This window comes from Saccoglossus kowalevskii, chromosome 22 (assembly GCF_978046115.1).
Source record: "Saccoglossus kowalevskii chromosome 22, keSacKowa6.1, whole genome shotgun sequence".
Classification (NCBI taxonomy): Eukaryota; Metazoa; Hemichordata; class Enteropneusta; family Harrimaniidae; genus Saccoglossus; species Saccoglossus kowalevskii.
In genome coordinates, this window is record NC_140662.1 from 2,845,723 (window position 1) to 2,866,960 (window position 21,238).

The following is a 21,238-nucleotide window of genomic DNA, read 5'->3' on the forward strand; positions in this document are numbered from 1 at the left end:
AAAACAGTTTGGTAATGTAAAGCAAGCATATGTCATAAAATTCAATTATCCACGGTCTGAAACCCCAAAAATCCGTCTTATTTCTGGACAATTAGCCTACATTATATATATACTGGGACAGATGACTGCCAAACTGCCAGATTTGAATTCAGCCAGCAGTAGAACTTCGGAGTTAATAGTCTGGGAGAGTTGTTGATTTCATAGTACAGACAGCCCTATATCACGGTAAAATTAAATAATGAACGATACATGGCGGCAAGGGTAACGAATAATTTATCTATACTAAGTGTTTTATTACGATGAAATAAACTACTGTACAAAACTATTTTACTGAATTCAAGAACAAAACAGTCATGGGAGTTAATCAAAAATATATCAGTGAAGCAGATGTGTTGGCTGAGTTCGACTATAATCCCGGTAAATATTGTAAAACAAGTTTAAATAGCTGCACATCATATTAGCGATTTTGACTCAATGCATGAATTAACTGAATCTTAATTTAGCTAAAGTGTAAACAATTTCATTGTGAGAATATACTCTATTTTAAATTCTTGACATCTTGAATTAGCGAAATTACAGATTAGCAAAATTAGCTGAAATAACATGCTAGCGAAAAAGACATGTTTTACAGTAAGTACTGCCCACGTATCGACACTAAAAAATCGCCAGGCTCTGTGATTGAATGCGGTCAAATAGGGTACCAATCAATGCAATGACCGGTACCGACAGGGATCGAAATACCCTGGTGCACATCGATTATTAGCTAGTGCAAGGAAACTCAAAATATAATGTGCACGCTGTGCATGTAGAAATTAACACAACATTTTCTCATTATATTCACGAAGTCTAAATTAAGTTCAACAAAGATTGTGAGACAACTAGAAAAAATCAAATTCTTTCACAATCGCATCAATCGAGAACCCGTCAATTTTATTTAAAAGTGGTGCATTTCACAACAAGTTAGTGCAGGTAAATTTCAAATTCAACATGCACACTATGCATGCAGGAGAAAATTTCCATTTCAATCCCTGACCGATAAATATTATTACCGCCAAAGATCTACAGAGGACTCTTAATTGGTGTGCCCCCAGTGAGGGTCACATCAGTGTTTAGAAAGAAATGTCTGAAGGATCATTTTAAAATAAAAAAAATTGAAAAATGTTGGGCCTAGGTTACATCTTTGTTTTACCCCTGGAAGGGACAGAAATCAATTTGGGCAGAGCTCCAGAAGGAGTACCTACACTTTATGCAAATTTTTTAAAATTATGCTAATTTATTCATGACGTAGCAGTTTCTGTGCTCATGAATATTCATTAATTTGTGGGTCATTACATTTTAAAAGGGGCGATATATTATTTTTGGGGGAAGAGTTAGAAAGGGGGATTAGCAATCCTTAGGGGGTCAATACAAAAGAAGGGACCCATTTGGAGAGCAGCCATGCTCCTCGTGTCTGTTGTTACACGTGACCTACAGCTGTCAACTGTGTTCGTTCTTCGACTGTGTTCGTTCTTCGACGACTTCGGCTGGCTTCGGCTGGCTTCCACGTGGGGTAGTATTCTTGTGTTCTGTTTTCCTGACTTGAGTTTTTGAATCCGCTGTTTATGATTTTAACGTCTTTCATGTCTTTTGTAGGAGTGTCCAATCCGTGATTCGAACTTGCGATCTTTGAGTTCCCAGCGCACTGTCTTGTCCACTGTACCACGAGTGTCTTCACACAGGAGTTAGGATTTAAGTCCTATTCATAGGACACTGTCTTCACTAGCATTCAAAAATCTAACTAAACATACTGGATTCGAACCAGCGATCGCTCACATTGCTGACATAGTACAAATCAACTGAACTATGTGGGTAGTCATGCAAATTAAATAATTTGTTGTCATATTTAGCTTTATTGCCAAATGGTGTTTGCGAAAAAAAGGTGGGCAGGCAAGGGAATTGAACCCAGGTCCTCCTGGTCACTATGTAGAGAACTGACCCACAAGACCACAATGGATTGACTGGATGTATTTGCATTTGATAAGACTATATAGTGTGTATATATATAGAAATACAACATATTTCTATTATTGAGTTACAATTGTCCAAAAAATTGCCAATTTTGTGTTTTTACTTGTGTAAACTATATGCATGCCATAACCCGTTAGTGTACATCTTGCCAATTGGGTGTTTGCCATTTGCGTTGCCCATACCTGACCCGACCCTAACCCTAATGCCAAGACACGTTCCTGTTAATAATTCCGTTGCCCATACCTGACCCGACCCTAAACCTAATGCCAAGACACGTTCCTGTTTATAATTGCTCAACAATGATACTCTGTTGTGCACTGTCTGCGGGTAAGTTGCATTGATGTCAACTGATTAAACAAGTCGCGTTTAAGTAATTTCCACTATTAACAAGTGGTTAAATTGTGACAATAAATGTGTGGACAAATATTTGAGATTAATTTTGGTGTAGACAACTCTCGTTTAATTATTTTACACCATTACAAGTTGTTAAATTGAGAGAATAAATGTCTCAACAAATATTTAATACTTAGTTTGATGTAAACAACTCACGTTTGATTAATTCCCACAATTACAGGTTGTTAAATTGAAAGAATAAATGTGTGGACAAATATTTTAGACTTATTTTGGTGTAGACAGCTCTCGTTTAATTATTTTACACCATTACAAGTTGTTAAATTGAGAGAATAAATGTGTGGACAAATATTTTAGACTTATTTTGGTGTAGACAGCTCTCGTTTAATTGTTTTACACCATTACAAGTTGTTAAATTGAGAGAATAAGTGTGCAGACAAATATTTTAGACTTATTTTGGTGTAGACAGCTCTCGTTTGATTAATTCCCACAATTAAAAGTTGTTAAATTGAGAGAATAAATGTGCGGACAAATATTTTAGACTTATTTTTGTGTAGACATCTCTCGTTTGATTAATTCCCACAATTACATGTTGTTAAATTGAGAGACTAAATGTGCGGACAAATATTTTAGACTTATTTTGGTGTAGACAGCTCTCGTTTAATTATTTTACACCATTACAAGTTGTTAAATTGAGAGAATAAATGTATGGACAAATATTTTAGACTGATTTTGGTGTAGACAACTCTCATTTAATAATTTTACACCATTACAAGTTGTTACATTGAGAGAATAAATGTATGGACAAGTATTTGAAACTTATTTTGGTGTAGACAACTCTCATTTGATTAATTCCAACAATTACAAGTTCTTAAATTGACAGAATGAATGTATGGACAAATATTGACCATTATATTTGTGAGTAAATACCTGTTGTTTAATTAATTTCCACCTCTACAAGGTTGAGAGAATAAGTGTGCGGACAAATATTTTAGACTTATTTTGGTGTAGACAGCTCTTGTTTGATTAATTCCCACAATTACAAGTTGTTAAATTGAGAGAATAAATGTGCGGACAAATATTTTAGACTTATTTTGGTGTAGACAGCTTTCGTTTAATTATTTTACACCATTACAAGTTGTTAAATTGAGAGAATAAATGTGCGGACAAATATTTTAGACTTATTTTGGTGTAGACAACTCTCGTTTAATTATTTTACACCATTACAAGTTGTTAAATTGAGAGAATAAATGTATGGACAAGTATTTGAAACTTATTTTGGTGTAGACAACTCTCATTTGATTAATTCCAACAATTACAAGTTCTTAAATTGACAGAATGAATGTATGGACAAATATTGACCATTATATTTGTGAGTAAATACCTGTTGTTTAATTAATTTCCACCTCTACAAGGTTGAGAGAATAAATGTGTCGACAAATATTTGATACTTATTTAGGTGTAAGAACTCGTGTTTGACCAACTTCCACCATTGCAAGTTGTTAAAATAAATAATACTGGTATCATTGGATATTTGATTTAATTGTGAAACTTTCTAACAAAACGTTAACTGCTGGCTTCGAACCCTCAATCAACAATTCCGCAGACACGGTATAAATTCAACAACACCACAGAAGATATTCGTCTGTTGCCTGAATTGTTTTCGTAATATAGGGAACGCCATCGACACTTTAACAAAACTTACCTTGACTTGGGTCTTGTTTATCTCTTGTCACAATCTGGAAACTGTTGAACAAATTGCGCGTCGTCCAGTTTAAGACGTTAGTTATTTTATTATTTATTCATTCAGTTTTGTATGGTGCAGTTTTGTGAGGTTTATTATTTTTTGCGACGTTCTTTGTTTACTTGTTTACGGTTTGAGAGATTTCAGTTTATTTGATTTACGTTTTTACGGTAGCTCTGAGCGGGACTCGAACCCACTGTCTTTTCAAGCTAATTTTGTTTTATTTTGATGGCACGCTTGTGTACCACGCCACGACGTTGGTCGTTAAGTGGTGTTCATTTTTCTAACTACTCTAGTGTTCCGATGAGTTGAACGGAAAAGCCAAAACGATTGCTGGTTTCTGATTGCTTCGGTTCTGGTGAGTGTGCATCTAGTGTGATTCGAACCCATGTCGTTTGTATTGGGCGTTTTTTTATTTCCCATGGTAGCTACGCCGTAATATGCAACCACTTCCCCGTTTTATTGTGATTTTGAGTGTTTAATGATGTCTTCCTCACCCGTCACGCCATGACCCAGTTTCAACCACACGGCCATTTTGCAACACAGTTCGTGACCCTCGGCGTCACCCGACTGACTATATGAGCGTTCTCTTCAACTGTTAAGCTAGGATTTATTACCGTTATTATCATTATATTGTCACGTGATTTGTTTTACCTTATGTGTAATGTCTTAAGTATCTTTATTGTAATTTGTATATACCAATTCGTATATACCGAGGAAACGACCCCGATTGAAGGTCATGTATTTTATGACGTCACCAATTCGTGTGTAGGTACTGCTTCTAGATCTGTGCCTCAATTTGTTGCTCCACCGTGATAAATCGACTCGGCTAAATTGAAAAAAAACGCAAAATTCATGTGTTAAAAAGTGAATTTCTGTCTGACGACGCGACAAAGGTTCACATACTGTTTAGGAAAACGTGCGATTACTAGTAAACAACACATCGTGTATGTAACGGGAAGAAAATAACAAGCACAACTAACCTGTCGGCCATGTTGTATAATGCAATATGGGTAATATGTAAAGTAGGTCGTATTCGTGAGGTCCTATTTGAGAGCTCACAGATACGACCCAAAGTGGCGTGCGCATAACCCGTCTCGACTAATTCGAACACGCGCTGCGCGACGACCACCACGCTTAAACATCCACGAGTGGTTGAGTGGAAACCCCGGAAAACACTAAACCTGTCGAAAAACACTAAACCTGTCGAAAAACACTAAACCTGACAATAAAAACACTAAACCCGAGGTAAAGGGTGTATTATGGGTGTACCATAATCGTCCAGTGAATATTTGATTAAAAGAAAGCGAAAACATGAAACAGAACCCACGACGGCAGCTGATTTCACAAGGGCGCCCTCAATGTAATCTAAACTATTAAGTTAAATATTTCCTCTGACATGTCACGATGTTGTGCACGATGTTTATCTACAACAAGGACTGAATTTGACATGATGTAGTTTTAGGAATTTCAAATCTAAAAATATGCCAATTGCTGTGTTCATAATTTGTAAATATATAAATAAATAAAATAAAATGTTTGGTTTGGGGCGCGATATACTAGTATCTAACATAGAGGGCGTCCTGCTGCCAAATCAGCTGCGGCCCTGGCCTCGATCATAAAGGGATTTTTCTTTAGCTTTCTTTTCATAAATACTCAACTGAACGATCATGGTATATCCATAATTCGCCCTTTACGAAGGGTTTAGTGTTTTTTCAACAGGTTTAGTCTTTTTCAATAGGTTTAGTGTTTTTCAACTGGTTTAGTGTTTTCCGGGGTTTCCACTCAACGTCCACCGAGTTATTTATTCGGACAATGACTCAAATTAGACGTCTGATTATTTTATTTTCACACGTACAGTGACACGCGTTCTACACTGACACGCGTTGCTAGGTCGCAGCACTTTCTTGGAGCATATTAATAATAATAACAGAACCCCACACCCTCCCCATGGCTTCGCTCGTGAAAGTACGGCAGCAGAATACACAGCATTACTCGTGAAAATAACTTCCATACGCAATGAAAGCCACGGGGAGGGTATAGGGTTCTGTCATAATACTTCATTATCACTGAAAACATTTTTCCCCTGAAATAAATTCCAGTAAAAATGCCATTGCCCTCATAATCTATTGAGACACAGCACAGTGAAAATTGGATTCACATGTAATGCTTGAAAACATGTCCGCAAAAATAAATTAAGTAAAATTCTACGTGACTTCATAAGAGTTGAAAATGAACAAATTACACCCGACCCTACCACTCCATACACAATGTAAACTACACCCCAAAACATCCTTTCACCCACGGTTACTACCGTGTTTCACCAGTGTATTCTATTTGACTTCAGGGGAAATTGAAATAAACAAATTAGTTATAATTTCAGCCTCTAGTTGAGCACCGATTGAATAAACTACCTCGTCTTTATGTCAACTTGAAGTTATTCATTGCCTACATCAGTGACTTCAAAATATATGTTTCAATCCCAGGAATTTCACTCGCTGTTAATTGCATGGGAGTGCCAGTCTTTCATGATTTTCTATTGTAATGTCAATGCGATTACTTGGAATATGAAGCTGTAACCACAGACCGTCTAGGTGCTGTAACTAAATCTTGGTGTAAGCACCGGTTAGGTAGTCTTGAACTATGCATGTGAAGCCAGCTGAGAGGTATATCCAATCCTATAGATTTCTCATTGTTTGGTTACTATTTGCTGCAAATGCAACACAAATCAATATAAAAATATTACCCACACAGCATTCTACAGGTTACTTGTAACATAATTGTGGTCCTTCGCTCATATTTATAATATAAACGTGGTCCTTCGCTCATTTTAGCCACGTAATCACGGTCATTCGCTCATATTTACAATAAAAACGAGGTCCTTCGCTCATATTTATAATATAAACGTGGTCCTTTGCTCATACTAGTATTTATAACGTACTCATGATCCTTCGCTCATAATAAACGTGGTCCTTCGCTCATTTTAGCCACGTAATCACGGTCATTTGCTCATATTTACAATAAAAACGAGGTCCTTCGCTTATATTTATAATATAATTGTGATCCTTCGCTCTTATATTTATCATGTAATGTATTTATTAAGGTATTTTTGTAAATTTGATCGTTACTGCATAATTTGTGAACAAATCTACACCAGGTCCTTAGTAATTAATGACAGACGTAAAATGCCATAATGTTAATTCGCGAAAATTTAAACACACTGACACTGATTTAAATACACTGATATGATATTGATACTAATAAATTGAAAATTTTGCCAAAAAAAACTAAATTTGCTATCTCATGGAAATAATTAAAATCAACTTATTTGGCAATATATTAAGTTTTGCGGCATATGCTCACGATTGAAATATCATATAAAATGGGCCTAATATACTAATGTTGTGTTTATTTAATTGTAAGAACGAGTTTACATCCTGGAATGTCCACGATGTACCACGGATCAAATCTGCTGGCTTTCTATAAAGCTGTCCTATTCTTTGCAAGCTTTGCTCCTAACTTTACCAACATTTCGCACAATATTTTCGAATTATCATAGTGTTACTGCAGTATTCGAAAGTCTGCACATTTTAAATGTTCTCTATTGACGTACAATGATATATTTTAATGTGAGTTACAGAGTAGAACGTACACTGATATATTTTAATATGAGTTACAGAGTAGAATGTACTGTGCTTTATTTTAATGTGAGTTACAGAGTAGAACGTACACTAATATATTTTAATGTGAGTTACAGAGTAGAACGTACACTGATTTATTTTAATGTGTGTTACAGAGTAGAACGTACACTGATATATTTTAATATGAGTTACATAGTAGAACGTACTGTGCTTTATTTTAATGTGAGTTACAGAGTAGAACGTACTGTGATATAGTTTAATGTGAGTTACAGAGTAGAACATACACTGATATATTTTAATGTGAGTTACAGAGTAGAACGTACTGTGATTTATTTTAATGTAAGTTACAGAGTAGAACGTACTGTGCTTTATTTTAATGTGAGTTACAGAGTAGAACGTACTGTGATATAGTTTAATGTGAGTTACAGAGTAGAACATACACTGATATATTTTAATGTGAGTTACAGAGTAGAATGTACTGTGCTTTATTTTAATGTGAGTTACAGAGTAGAACGTACACTGATATATTTTAATGTGAGTTACAGAGTAGAACGTACACTGATATATTTTAATGTGAGTTACAGAGTAGAACGTACTGTGATTTATTTTAATGTGAGTTACAGAGTAGAACGTACACTGATATATTTTAATGTGAGTTACAGAGTAGAACGTACACTGATATATTTTAATATGTGTTACAGAGTAGAACGTACACTGATATATTTTAATATGAGTTACATAGTAGAACGTACTGTGCTTTATTTTAATGTGAGTTACAGAGTAGAACGTACTGTGATATAGTTTAATGTGAGTTACAGAGTAGAACATACACTGATATATTTTAATGTGAGTTACAGAGGAGAACGTACTGTGATTTATTTTAATGTAAGTTACAGAGTAGAACGTACACTGATATATTTTAATATGAGTTACAGAGTAGAACGTACCGTGCTTTATGTTAATGTGAGTTACAGAGTAGAACGTACTGTGCTTTATTTTATTGTGAGTTACAGAACAGAGTAGAACGTACTGTGCTTTATTTTAATGTGAGTTACAGAGTAGAACGTACACTGATATATTTTAATATGAGTTACAGAGTAGAACGTACCGTGCTTTATGTTAATGTGAGTTACAGAGTAGAACGTACTGTGCTTTATTTTATTGTGAGTAACAGAGTAGAACGTACTGTGCTTTATTTTAATGTGAGTTACAGAGTAGAACGTACACTGATATATTTTAATATGAGTTACAGAGTAGAACGTACCGTGCTTTATGTTAATGTGAGTTACAGAGTAGAACGTACTGTGCTTTATTTTAATGTGAGTTACAGAACAGAGTAAAACGTACTGTGCTTTATTTTAATGGGAGTTACATAGTAGAACGTGGACTGATTTATTTTAATGTGAGTTACAGCGTAGAACGTACACTGATACATTTTAATGGGAGTTACATAGTAGAACGTACACTGATATATTTTAATGGGATTTACAGAGTAGAACGTACTGTGCTTTATTTTAATGTGAGTTACAGAGTAGAACGTACACTGATTTATTTTAATGTAAGTTACAGAGTAGAACATACACTGATATATTTTAATATGAGTTACATAGTAGAACGTACTGTGCTTTATTTCAATGTGAGTTACAGAGTAGAACGTACACTGATATATTTTAATGCGAGTTACAGAGTAGAACGTACACTGATACATTTTAATGGGAGTTACATAGTAGAACGTACACTGATATATTTTAATATGTGTTACAGAGTAGAACGTACACTGATATATTTTAATATGAGTTACATAGTAGAACGTACTGTGCTTTATTTTAATGTGAGTTATATAGTAGAACGTACACTGATATATTTTAATGTGAGTTACAGAGTAGAACGTACTGTGATATATTTTAATGTGAGTTACAGAGTAGAACGTACACTAATTTATTTTAATGTGAGTTACAGAGTAGAACGTACACTGATATATTTTAATGGGATTTAACATGAGATGCGTGGATCGCCGTTCATAGTTTATCTCTTTTTCTAACGCTTCTTGAGTGAGTTCCATGTTATTCAACTGCTCTCTGCATTGCGATAAACTAGATACGATCGAATAAATCCCTAGTGGTTTTCTTTAACCTTATTTAAAGCATTTTCTATTCTCTTATTCGATGTGAAAACATAAGAATTTAAATCGTCTTCATATGTGACAATTTGATTCGTCATAACTTCGGTAGAACTTTCCAGTGCCGCTACATGTCGTCTCAATATATTTACGTCGTTTGACGTGGCCGTCTCAAATAAAGATTTCTACACTTTTCCCACAAAGTAATAATCCCCTCCTTTGTCGCTCATCGCCTGAATCTTGGCTCTCTATCTCTGGGAATAACACACAAATCGCCCTCTCATCTCTCGAAATATGAGACTTATAAAACTTATTGTGTTGCTCAATTAATTTCAAAACTTCTTCGTATTCCTCGTAAAATTTCGGAATAAGGTGAACTGTTACGTTTGAACATAATGACTCATTCCCCCTCATCATAGAGATATCTAAATAGGGAATTGCGAATGTATGATGCCAGTGAGTTAGAGTGTTGTCAATATTTGCTACATGTTCGAACAATACTCCATAACTGGGGTGCAGAACATAATCTCTCGTCTGCAAAGATGGTTTCCATATTACGACCAGTAACACACTAATAAATATCAATGCTATTTTCATCTTGACACCAATTTCTCGGGAGACGCACTATAAAATTAGTAATGAAATGAAAAAGAAAGGAATATGATACATGAAAATGATAAATCCGTGGTCATTTCTCAATTCGCGTGATCGAATGATAGAATTAAGTACCACCTACAAAGTTTCCAATGTTCTCACCAAAATGTCCACAGCGTCATTGCCCGGCGTCCACTAGCAAATGTGTGATTCCAATATTAACCCGTACGCAGTAAAAATGCGGGAATAACGCCATTACTTAGCGCTACTCACCCCCTTTTTTGTAACTTAATCATGGTTTTATCAGAGATTTACTCTAGCATATTCAGAAATGATACCCCATGAATGAACTCTTTAAATATTAGTGTTAGTCATGGATGCCATGCGTCCCAGGGTCTAAATAATGTCTCGCCTCGTCACACCTAATCTCTTTTTAAAATACTTCTAAACTATTAATCAATTTCTTTCCCTTTCTCCTATTGGCCTTATTTGTCCTCATAAGGGGGACCGGATGGTTTTCTAAAAATAACCTTGCCTGTTCGTTCAAATTTTAGTAACAATTTTGATCCGCTGGGTAACCTACCCATTTATTAAGATATTCTTTTCTACCATTTCTTAGTCGCCCCTTTTTGATTCAAAAATATCCGATATTCTCACTGTTCAACTCTGTGTCTCTGGGCCCTACAGAATTATTTTCTCGTTCAGGTATATCATCTAAACTAGGAACAACTTCTTCAGAAATTCCCATTTGAGTGGGTGGGTGTTCAAATTGAATTTCTGTATCTCCTCCATCGGTATTCACAATTCCAAATTCAGAGGCTTCTCTAACCCCAACCTCATCATTTTGTTCTCAGCGTATGGCCTTTTAACCTATTACGTGTACTATATTTTTGAATATTTTCCCGTCAGTTACGCGTTGTAATCAGAAATTTATTGGAGACACTTTTTCTAACGTGCGATATGGCCTGTGCCACTGATGTTCCAATTTCTTACTTAACCCTGAAGTTGTTTTAGGCGTATGCAAATAAACAATGTTGCCAACTTGAAAAATACTCTCCTTCGCCCGTCGGTCAAAATAATATTTCATTCTTCCTTGATTAGCTTCAATGCATTTTAAAGCAGTTTCATGGGCGACCTTTAATTTCTCTTTTAGTAGTTCTGCATAATCTCGGGGTATTTTATTCTCTTGGTCGGGTTCTAATAATACTGTATCTACAGTACTACCTCCCGCTTTTATCGCTTTTTTTCCGACCGCTTATCGCTTAATTTCCGACCGCTCGCTACTTTCCGACCGGAAACCGACCGCTTTTTTTTTCGCTCGCTAATGTTCGCTCGCTCGCATACATTTGTTCGCTCGCTCCTGCTATGGCTGGCTTCAGAACCATTGTCCGCTTGCCAACTGGCGGCTGAAGTAACGACGATCATACATTGTATCTATAAACTTATGTTTTTATTCGTAATAAATTTAGGTTTTAATGACGATTCAAAATACAACGCGTATTGCTTCTCTGTATTGGGAAGGGGGACAAAGACGCCTTCAAATCACTTGACGCATTGTAACGTTTGCTACGCAAGTCAAACTATGACCTGTGTTTACATATTTACGTCCTTATGTGCGTAGTTCAAGCAGCTATATAACTGGTCAATCAATCGTGATATGTATTGAGTACTAGTGTTGTGTGTGTGTTTCTGTGTGTGATTTCGACTAAATTTATTCCGAACGGCGCTCAAAATAATTTGACACTTTGTTATTTGCGAACGCAACTCACACTATGACCCTTACTCAATTTGCATAAGTAATACGAATGATGTAGTTAACTTTTGCTCGTATCCGGGTGCGCAAAACAAAACTGCACATATAATCATCGCATAGCTGAATTTCTACAAATTAATTGGACTTAAACTACTAGTATAATGACTGTGGCGATTGATCGCTTGTCTGAGTACATGCGGCGACGAATTATTGGATTGGCAGCAGTCGGACGAAAAATGAAAGAGAGGAAAACATAAAACAAAACAAACACCAGTGATACATTTCGAAAATAAAAATACAAAATTAACACAATCAGAGGCGCCGACCACGCGCGTTGGAAATAAATAAAACGTGTTGTGACACGGTCTCATTAGACTCTTTCACTTACGCAATATAATTATGCTATTATATATTTAATACATTGACGAAAAAACGCAAGAAAAATGTAAATCGAAGGGATATTTGGCTTGATGCTTTCTTTTAAACCTGCAGTATATTTTAATGTTATTTCATATTTAACTCGCTTTCTGGATTCAAAAGATCATATTTGAAGGAATATTTGGCTTGATGCTTTCTTTTAAAACTGCAGTATATTTTAATGTTATTTCATATTTCTGTAAATTTGTAGTGTATTTTATAGTTGTAATATATTGTATAATTGATTTTGTATTTAGAGGGCCATGGGATAGATAAGCATCTTTATTGAAGCTTACCAGGCTACCCTCATTAAATAAGGTTTAATAAATAAGTAAAATAAATAAACAATATCTTATTTATCTCATTCATTGGCTGGTTTTTTCTAGCCGGGGATAATTCACATCATGAGTTACGGAGTAGACTGATATATTTCAAACTGAATTACATGATAGAACGTTCTCTGATATAATACAATGTGAATTACAGTGTATAAGGTTCACTGATTTATTTTAATGCGAGTTGCAGAGTAGAACATAGTGTGACGTATAATACGGGGCTACTCCATATTCAGAAGCTTGTAGCTTGTCTTCAATGTAGGTCTAATAATCAACGTCACTGGTAGCGTGATGGTCTCCTCCCTTTCAGCTCATCATCTGCCACAGGGTTGAGATTGTTTGGTGAATGTATATCACCACAACTGAGGCTGTGCATGGAAGAAAAATATACCAGTAACAAATACAATAGATATATAACACAGCATATAAGGTTTCTTTCACTTTTATTTATTAAAGTGAAGGAAACCTTATAAATATAAATAAATAATAGGGGTGCTGGTAATTGGAACCAACAAGGAGTGTGGATACACAGTAAACAAATACAATTAGGAACTTGATCGATGCTGCAGAGAACACTCTTCTCTCCAATGGACAGCAATGTGCAATGTTGCGTTCCTTCGTATCTGGCACACTGTCGAAGCAGCTGCACTACAATTTAAACTCGGGCTCTGTGTCCAGTGAGTATCGGCAAATGCAATGCTATCTGCTGATAGTGGTAGCACTGGTACAACGGGGGTAGTTCAGGCAGTGAGCTTCAGTGGTTCCTGTTGATCAGCAGGGATTACTGCACAACACGTCTGCATATGTACCCCTATATAGGGTACAGTTCACTGGTGTCAGGAATCAGCATCGCAGGATGTTACAGGATCAAGTCATGCCACCTCCCTGACAAAAGTTGTCCACACATGTCTCAACTTAAATACTACACTTAAATTATGGCCATGCAAATAATACAATGTATTCAACTAAAACATTTGTTATTTCAAAATAACGGACCAATCAGTGTGTCACAGTGTAAGGCCTGCTTATCGCAATTGAGAGGGCCACCCACATAACTCACACTGGACAGGGGGGTTATTTCACTGCTAGTATGGGGTAGACAAGACTATAATACTGGTAATGAAATACACATACACCAATATATCGAGTTAAAGCTCCTGGCTTTAGTACCTCTCAAAATAATTACAAGAAATAAAGCACAGAAAAATACAATGAATAAAGTCACTAAGATAGGGGATTGCTTAGGAAAGTGTGCATTGGTGATAACTCACATTTCCAGGATGTAATAATGGACGAAAGTCAATGGCTTCTGCAACACAAGAACGAAAAAAATACAGGAGTCTTGCTTGCAGAGGAACGCTGGTATTCTGGAGGGCACAGCTGAAAGCAAGAGATCGCAGAGCAGTTCATACAAGTCTCACAGAATGATGGGTTTAGCCTGTATCACTTGTCAAACAATATCGTAGCAGAACACACAGGAAAACAAGTTGAAGTGAAAAACACCAAATTGAAATGATCGACCAAAACTGTCCTGAGTCTGTCCAATTTATAGGCATGATTCAGTGGGACCACCCGGGTTTCCACATAAACCAATCAGAATGTAATCTTGCTAGCAGCTGTGTCACGTAGGCAACTCAGTAGATCATAAACATCTTTTGTTATTCCAATAACAGCACACCTGGTAGATTTCAATTCTCCTTCCAAAGTTGTAAGCACCCTTTGTTATGTAAATTACAAGCCACCTGGTAGAACCCACTATCCATCCAGAGTTGAAAACAAGTATGACCTGTCAATCACCTTTATGGCAGTTATCACAAGGCAATGCACACCATTTTGGTGTGCTTGGCTAAGCACATTTTAAGGTATTTCATAACCACCACTGTCTGTGACATGCCATTATGACACGGAGAAGACAAGATGTATATAAAATTCTGCTGACAACAGTCTAAAAATAAACATGTGCAATGGGTTGTTGCAAACTATCCAAACATGTGTGCGTGTCATTCACACATCAAGGGCTCTGATTTTTAAAAGTACTTTTCACTTACAATTTATGTCACATTATCCACCCCTTGAGTTCAACACACCGGGGGTTGATTTCATAGTCTTTAAACCCTTCACTTAGGTACCCGGGATTCAGATATTCTCCACGTTGGACTAACAAAACACACAGAAGCTCAAGACAGCTTCAAATCACTTTATTAACTTCTTAACTCTTAGCCAATTACAAGGGAGTATACAGACTACAAAGCGTTGCCTCCAATCATACAACCAATCACACAAAGTTTTTAGCACGTCATAACACAATTGATTAATCGTTACTATATTAGGAAAACTACCACCGTACTGTCAATGTCAGCTTATATTTGTAGGTGCTAAGGGTACTGTAACAACATTCCACAGTTGACATCCATATGCATCATTCGTTCCAGACCCTGACCGAATACCTCCCCAACATGACGCATAAGCTTGAAAATAACAAGCTCATAAGAACGTGTTGACGGATCTTAGCCAGCCCTGCCATGTGGCATTAATCAGCCAGCCGTTATCAGTGAATGTCATGGCAACTACCAACAAGCAGAAATATAAATCATGACATATACATTGGTGTGGTGACTATTTTCTGAAGTCTAGCCTCTCAATTAAATATAGTACACAAAATCAAGAGCACAAGTCTCAGTCGAGTTGACTCTGGCTGCTATTTTCTTTATAAATTTATCTGCTCTCCCCTGCTCTTTCACAAATTTACAGGGCAGTGCACCTTTCCCATACAGGATTGCTCACTCACAGTTTATAGTTCAGTTTTCATGTTTTGGCCTGTCCCCTCTCGACGACCGCGATTCCTCAGTATAAAGGATGACTTACTTTGATTATTATATCCAAGTAAGTAAGTTACCTGTTTTGTAATAGTTTTTCGCTATATATAATGAGAAGTAATTTCCCAATTTTCATCATATTGAATTATTTGAATTTGCCTTGAACTGCCAGAATAGCAGAGATACTGACCTGACTGACGCCAGACCTGAATGCGAACATAGAATAATGCTCTAGTCAAAAACTGGTATGATTTACCAATTTAATGTGATCGAAGTAGAAGCAGTTGCAAGTGTGTGCATTTTATTTTCAATGTTAACTTTTGAACACCATAATTTAATTTAATTCTCTGCGTACAAACACATAACAAATCGTTCACGAATTATATAATTATGCGTATCAAAGAAGAATTAAATGTATTAGGTACCAAATTACACCATCAAAAGATATATTATCTACTGTAGTGTCTACTACCAAAGCTCAAAAAATACTGTGATGTCATCTTCTGTAGAAGCGGTATCAATATTATTGCTCACTTACCTGACAAAATCATGAAAAAAGTCTAAGGAACACAGACGTAATTGTGAATTTGCTAATTCATATCATAGTCCATGAAATGAAACGTTATGTTTAAATAAGTAAGAAAATGTAAGTAAGTGAACGTGCTATAAGCGTACTATGTACAAGGGATATAACTACATAAGTCAAAATTAAAAAAATGTCGTGGATCTAGATTGGGTAGGTAGGTAGGTAGGGAATTATTGTTACTATTATTTTTTAGTTTTGTTTCTGTAAACATTTAGTCAATGCCTAGCACAATTTCGTGAGGTTTTCTCCAATATGAAAATATGAAATTTAGGATCTGTGAAACAAATATAGTAGACTGGGTTATAGAACCCATACAGATTGGTTTCATCTTATGAATTGAATCAAAGTCCTACTAACGAAGTTGTCACAACTCCTTGATGAAAATTTGTTGGTGATCTCGAATTTCATATTAAACTATTTTACCAATGATTTGGTCATATTAGTTTCATTTTGTTTCATTGATTTTAAATAAAATTGTCATTGTGTGGGCTTTAGCACATGCGCATTGAATACTGTTTTGTATTACCATACCCACTGTATATGTACTGACAGCTATAAATGAGGTGTTTATTCTAACCCACTCTCAATTTTCCAGTTGCTGTTGTTGGTGAGTCCATCTCTACATGTAAATATAGTATCATTAAACGTTTTTCTAATAAATGTTTGTGCATGTTTCCCTCGTACAATATAATTCTGCATTATGGAAAATGATTGTTCATGCCGCAATTTTCTTCGTTTGCGGATCTAAAACATCCGAATTTGTTTCTTCTATGGTTATTGTATTTATGACAGATTGTATTCAGATTCCGTAGCTGTCTGAAAAAGTGGTCACGATGACAAAGCTTCAAACAGTGTATTCCTTACTCACAGTGTTGGCGATGTTTGTATGTGTTATATCCTCGGTAAGGGACTAATGACTCTTAGGTACTTTTTTTGTGTGTTATATTTTATATTGGTGATACAACTGCCGAACTTAGAATTGCGGCGATAAGGCAACATCCAAACAACATTAGTTGCTGAGACGAGGACTGTACATTTACATGTTCATATCGCATTAAATACAGCATACCTTAATAAAAGAGTAAATTACAGGATTGCAACAAGCTCGTCTGATCCCAATCCTTTATAATAATAGAATTAAAGTCAGTAAAAATTACTAAAATACGTTGCCATCCACCTGTTACTGTAGTCATCTAACATTTATTGTATATATTACGTATATCAATATTGTTTCAGGCTGAACCACTTGAAGAGCACGAGAGTCCGGGTAACTTTGAGTCCGACATGAAGTTAACAGATGCACAAACGGCTATAATTGAAGAAGAAATAGCAGCAGAACTAAAGGGAGTAGCAACTAGAAAAGCTCATGCTGATCTTTCAAAGCGTTGGCCAGGTGGCGTTGTGCCATATACAATATCTAGTGAAAGTAAGAGTTCTGTACAAGTATTTTTGCCAGAGCACAGTGGTGTGTGTGTGCATTCAGTTGATAATCATTGTAATCATTATTTATTTTTTAGGCTCAGGTGACACGGCAGTAATACAAAGCGCTATTGCCCACTGGGAGAGCCTCACTTGTTTGAAATTATCGCCATACAATGCAACCGCAGGACACACGGCAAGGATTAACTTCATCAAAGATAATGGGTAAGGTCCAACATCTTACCTGTTTTAAAAAGGTGTAAGACTACGTCTAATAGAACCATGCACTTCAATTTCATACATACCCAGTTTTAACCATTCTTACCCATAATAGTGTATAACACATTATTGCTACCTGAATTGGTTTTTGTTAAATCGCCACATGATTCATCAGTACTGACCTATCATGTTGCTATTTTAAATACAATGTTTAAATTTGTATTTCTCACCTTGAGATAATTAATGTATTGTGTTTATAGTTGTATTTATTGTCTAGCATGGGTGGTTGGTGTATAATTAATTGCAACAACTCACTGTATGTATTATGGTATTAGGTGCTGGTCTTGGGTCGGACGTCCAAGTGATTGGTCCCAAGATATTTCGATAGGTCCTGGCTGTGAATCTGTGAGTAACATTTTTGTTGTACTTTGCATACATATTATGTTTTACCCCGCTGTGTACAATATACAGCAAATTACAACTCGTCGTTGTTATTAAGATAATGTCTAAACCAAGATTCAAGGCATATTATGAAAATAGCACAATAAATAGAAGATGTTTCCTTTCTTACTTTATTTCTTTCTTTTATTAGATGGGCGTAATAGCGCATGAAATTGGTCATGCAATAGGATTCTGGCATGAGCAAAGTCGTCCTGATAGAGACAATTATGTTCGAATAAATTCGGCTAATATTAAACCGGGAAAAGAACATAACTTCAACAAATACGACACAGGTACTGCTATCACGTACAATGTTCCATACGATATAGGATCCATAATGCATTATGGAGAAAAGGTAAATATTTGTTTTCAGTTGCATTATAGGTGACTGCGCACTATTCGCGCAATTTATGTTCTCTTTTTGATATTGATAAACTAAGCCAGTTTGTGGTTGTCTTTATTCTACTTTATATTGAATTAGCGAGATATATAACTATTAATGGTTCGTTTTAACCAATGTTTGCTTTTAGTATTTCAGCGTAAATGGTCAAAATACAATCGATGCTCTTAACTCAGACGATCAAGCAAAAATGGGAAACCGAGCCGGTCTTACTAATGCCGATGTTACGTTAGCTAAATTAATGTACGATTGTCCAGAATGTGAGTACAACTACATTTTAATCGCTCACTCTATTATATGTAGAATGCATTACTGATATAAGATATAATATAAACAGGGACAGATACAAAAATAATAACTTTTCTCACTTTTATACTTCGCTATTATTTTATTTATTTATTTTAGATATTTATTTACTTCGATACTATCTCCAAAATATATATTAAAGTAACATCTACCATTCATAATTTAGTCATACGACTGAGTAATACGAAATTTCTGTGAGAATTGTAACGGATTTTATATTCATTTATTTGTCAGCAATAAATATCATAGGATATTTTGTATCGCCGAACTGAAACAAACTTCCCATCCTACCATCAGGCTCCCGGCACCACAGTGCAATGTGCACGTTCCGGGCGTTCGATCCCGGCGTTGAATCATCTGCATAGGGAACCTCTCACTGTAATCAAAACATCTTAATCAGTTGTGGGCATCTCACTGTCAGAATACTGTGATTCAAACGTTAAGGTTCTAACCCAAATTCTAAAAAGCTCATTGTGAATGTCGGCATCCTTTACTCTATGACCTCAAACCCTGCAAAAAGAAGTGAGCATGGAATCATGGGAAGAAACGGTGTGCATTGCCGTCATTGACACGCAGATCGCCACAAATCAACCGATCTGGCACATACCGCGCGTGGAACTATGGGGAAAGTGGTCGAAACTATATTGTGTTCCATATTGTATTCTACTATATTGTATTCCATATTGTGTCAACACAGGTGGTGCTATTCGGTTGGTTTGCCGCGATCTGCGTGTCAATGCCAATATTAAAAAAATTTAATCTTTTTACCTCCCAATTTACAAGAATTTAAATGTTAATAAAATAAGACATTCTGATGAGTGTTGTGCGTTATTTTAATTGATCGGGAGAGAATTTGTTCAAAACAAGAAAATAGTTTTATATAGTTCTGCGGTAGAAACACTGAGTAAAATGATGTGAGACTGTGAGATTTTTTATGAACTACTCTGCAATCTCCTGCTATTAGTGGTGCCCTCCTGGATACCAGCGTTCCTCTGCAAGCACGACTCTTATATTTCTTCGTCGTTGTGTTGCAGAAGCCATTGACTGTACTCCATTTCCACATCCCGGAACTGTGAGTTATCTCTAATACACCCTTTCCTAGGTGTGTTTTAGTGAATTTTAGTGAATTTATTCATTATATTTTCCTGTGCTTTGTTTCTTGTAATTATTTTGAGAGGTATTAAATCTAGGATAATTATTTTAACTTGAAATTTTGGTGTATGTGTATTTCATTTCCAGTACCATTGTCTTGTCCACCCCATTCTAGCAGTAAAAGAACCCCTGTGCAGTGTGAGTTCTATGGGTGCCCCTATCACTAGCAATTAACAGGTCTTACATTTTGACAGTGCATATAAAAGGCGAGTTTTTACTAATAGTACACAATGCTAGGCTGCATGAATGGCTATGTACAATGGCGTATACGAATGTGATCAGACAGTAAATCGTCATAACTTTGAAAAGTAACTGGATGTTAAATATGGGCTTCGATTTTACTCATTTTAAATGCCTCTCTATGCTACAGTTACAATTAAAAAAAATAAACCACTGCAATTTCATTTCAAATACGATTTAGAATATACACAACTATAAATTAAGGCCGCATTGTGGTTCGCTTCAAATTTCAAAGGCTATGACCGATAATTTGTCCGTTAAAGCCACTTTCCAGCTGTACCACCTTCAAACGAATGATCATGTGCCAGTTTCATAATAAAAATTGAGAAGTACCCAATCCCCATTGACCCTTAAAATAAGATGTAATCTTCATCGTCTAGAAGTAATTCAATGGCATTAATTCTGTCGAGAGCTCTCAACATATTAAGCCACCAAATACACTTTCACCTTGTTCACTGGGTTCTAAAGCTCTGACGATGTACAAATAAGTGTTATAAATAATCATTATACAAACTCGTTCATAAACACGTTGAAGTCAATTATAAAATCACTTATTATACGTGTGTTCATATAATCAGGTCGTGTGTCATACCCGTCTTTCTCCAACGACGATACCTTTCATGTGTTTCATGAAAACACCCAAGTGGGAGTTCGGTTATATAATATCCAATGATATATATAAATCTCGTACTTTACAT

At 35.8% G+C, this 21,238-nt stretch overlaps 1 protein-coding gene and 2 long non-coding RNA genes across 3 annotated transcripts; 1 reads left to right on the top strand and 2 right to left on the bottom strand.

Moving 5' to 3' along the window:
* Positions 1–4,315: 4,315 nt before the first annotated feature.
* LOC146728622 (uncharacterized) lies at positions 4,316–5,197 on the bottom strand. The gene is made up of 2 exons (XR_014928291.1): positions 5,086–5,197; positions 4,316–4,931 (listed from the first exon to the last, which is right to left on the bottom strand). It is a non-coding gene; the product is annotated as an uncharacterized LOC146728622 (long non-coding RNA).
* A 7,838-nt stretch (positions 5,198–13,035) lies between these two features.
* LOC144344623 (uncharacterized) lies at positions 13,036–15,126 on the bottom strand. The gene is made up of 2 exons (XR_013419224.1): positions 15,010–15,126; positions 13,036–13,329 (listed from the first exon to the last, which is right to left on the bottom strand). It is a non-coding gene; the product is annotated as an uncharacterized LOC144344623 (long non-coding RNA).
* Positions 15,127–17,196: 2,070 nt separating this feature from the next.
* LOC102802096 (protein SpAN-like) lies at positions 17,197–19,907 on the top strand. Its single transcript, XM_085496118.1, has 7 exons — positions 17,197–17,265; positions 17,600–17,789; positions 17,881–18,007; positions 18,337–18,406; positions 18,594–18,797; positions 18,973–19,102; positions 19,846–19,907. Exons 1-7 carry the CDS (start codon positions 17,197–17,199, stop codon positions 19,905–19,907), a joined length of 852 nt encoding a protein of 283 aa, XP_085352244.1.
* The last annotated feature ends 1,331 nt before the right edge of the window (positions 19,908–21,238 follow it).

What these genes read in the sequence shown, in the direction of transcription:
- LOC102802096 (XM_085496118.1), top strand. Translation starts at nt 17,197, where the DNA reads ATGACAAAGCTTCAAACAGTGTATTCCTTACTCACAGTGTTGGCGATG. An exon ending in TAGGTCCTGGCTGTGAATCT is followed by an intron (nt 18,407 to 18,593) that starts GTGAGTAACATT and finishes TTCTTTTATTAG; the next exon opens with ATGGGCGTAATAGCGCATGA. An exon ending in AATGTACGATTGTCCAGAAT is followed by an intron (nt 19,103 to 19,845) that starts GTGAGTACAACT and finishes GTGTCAACACAG; the next exon opens with GTGGTGCTATTCGGTTGGTT.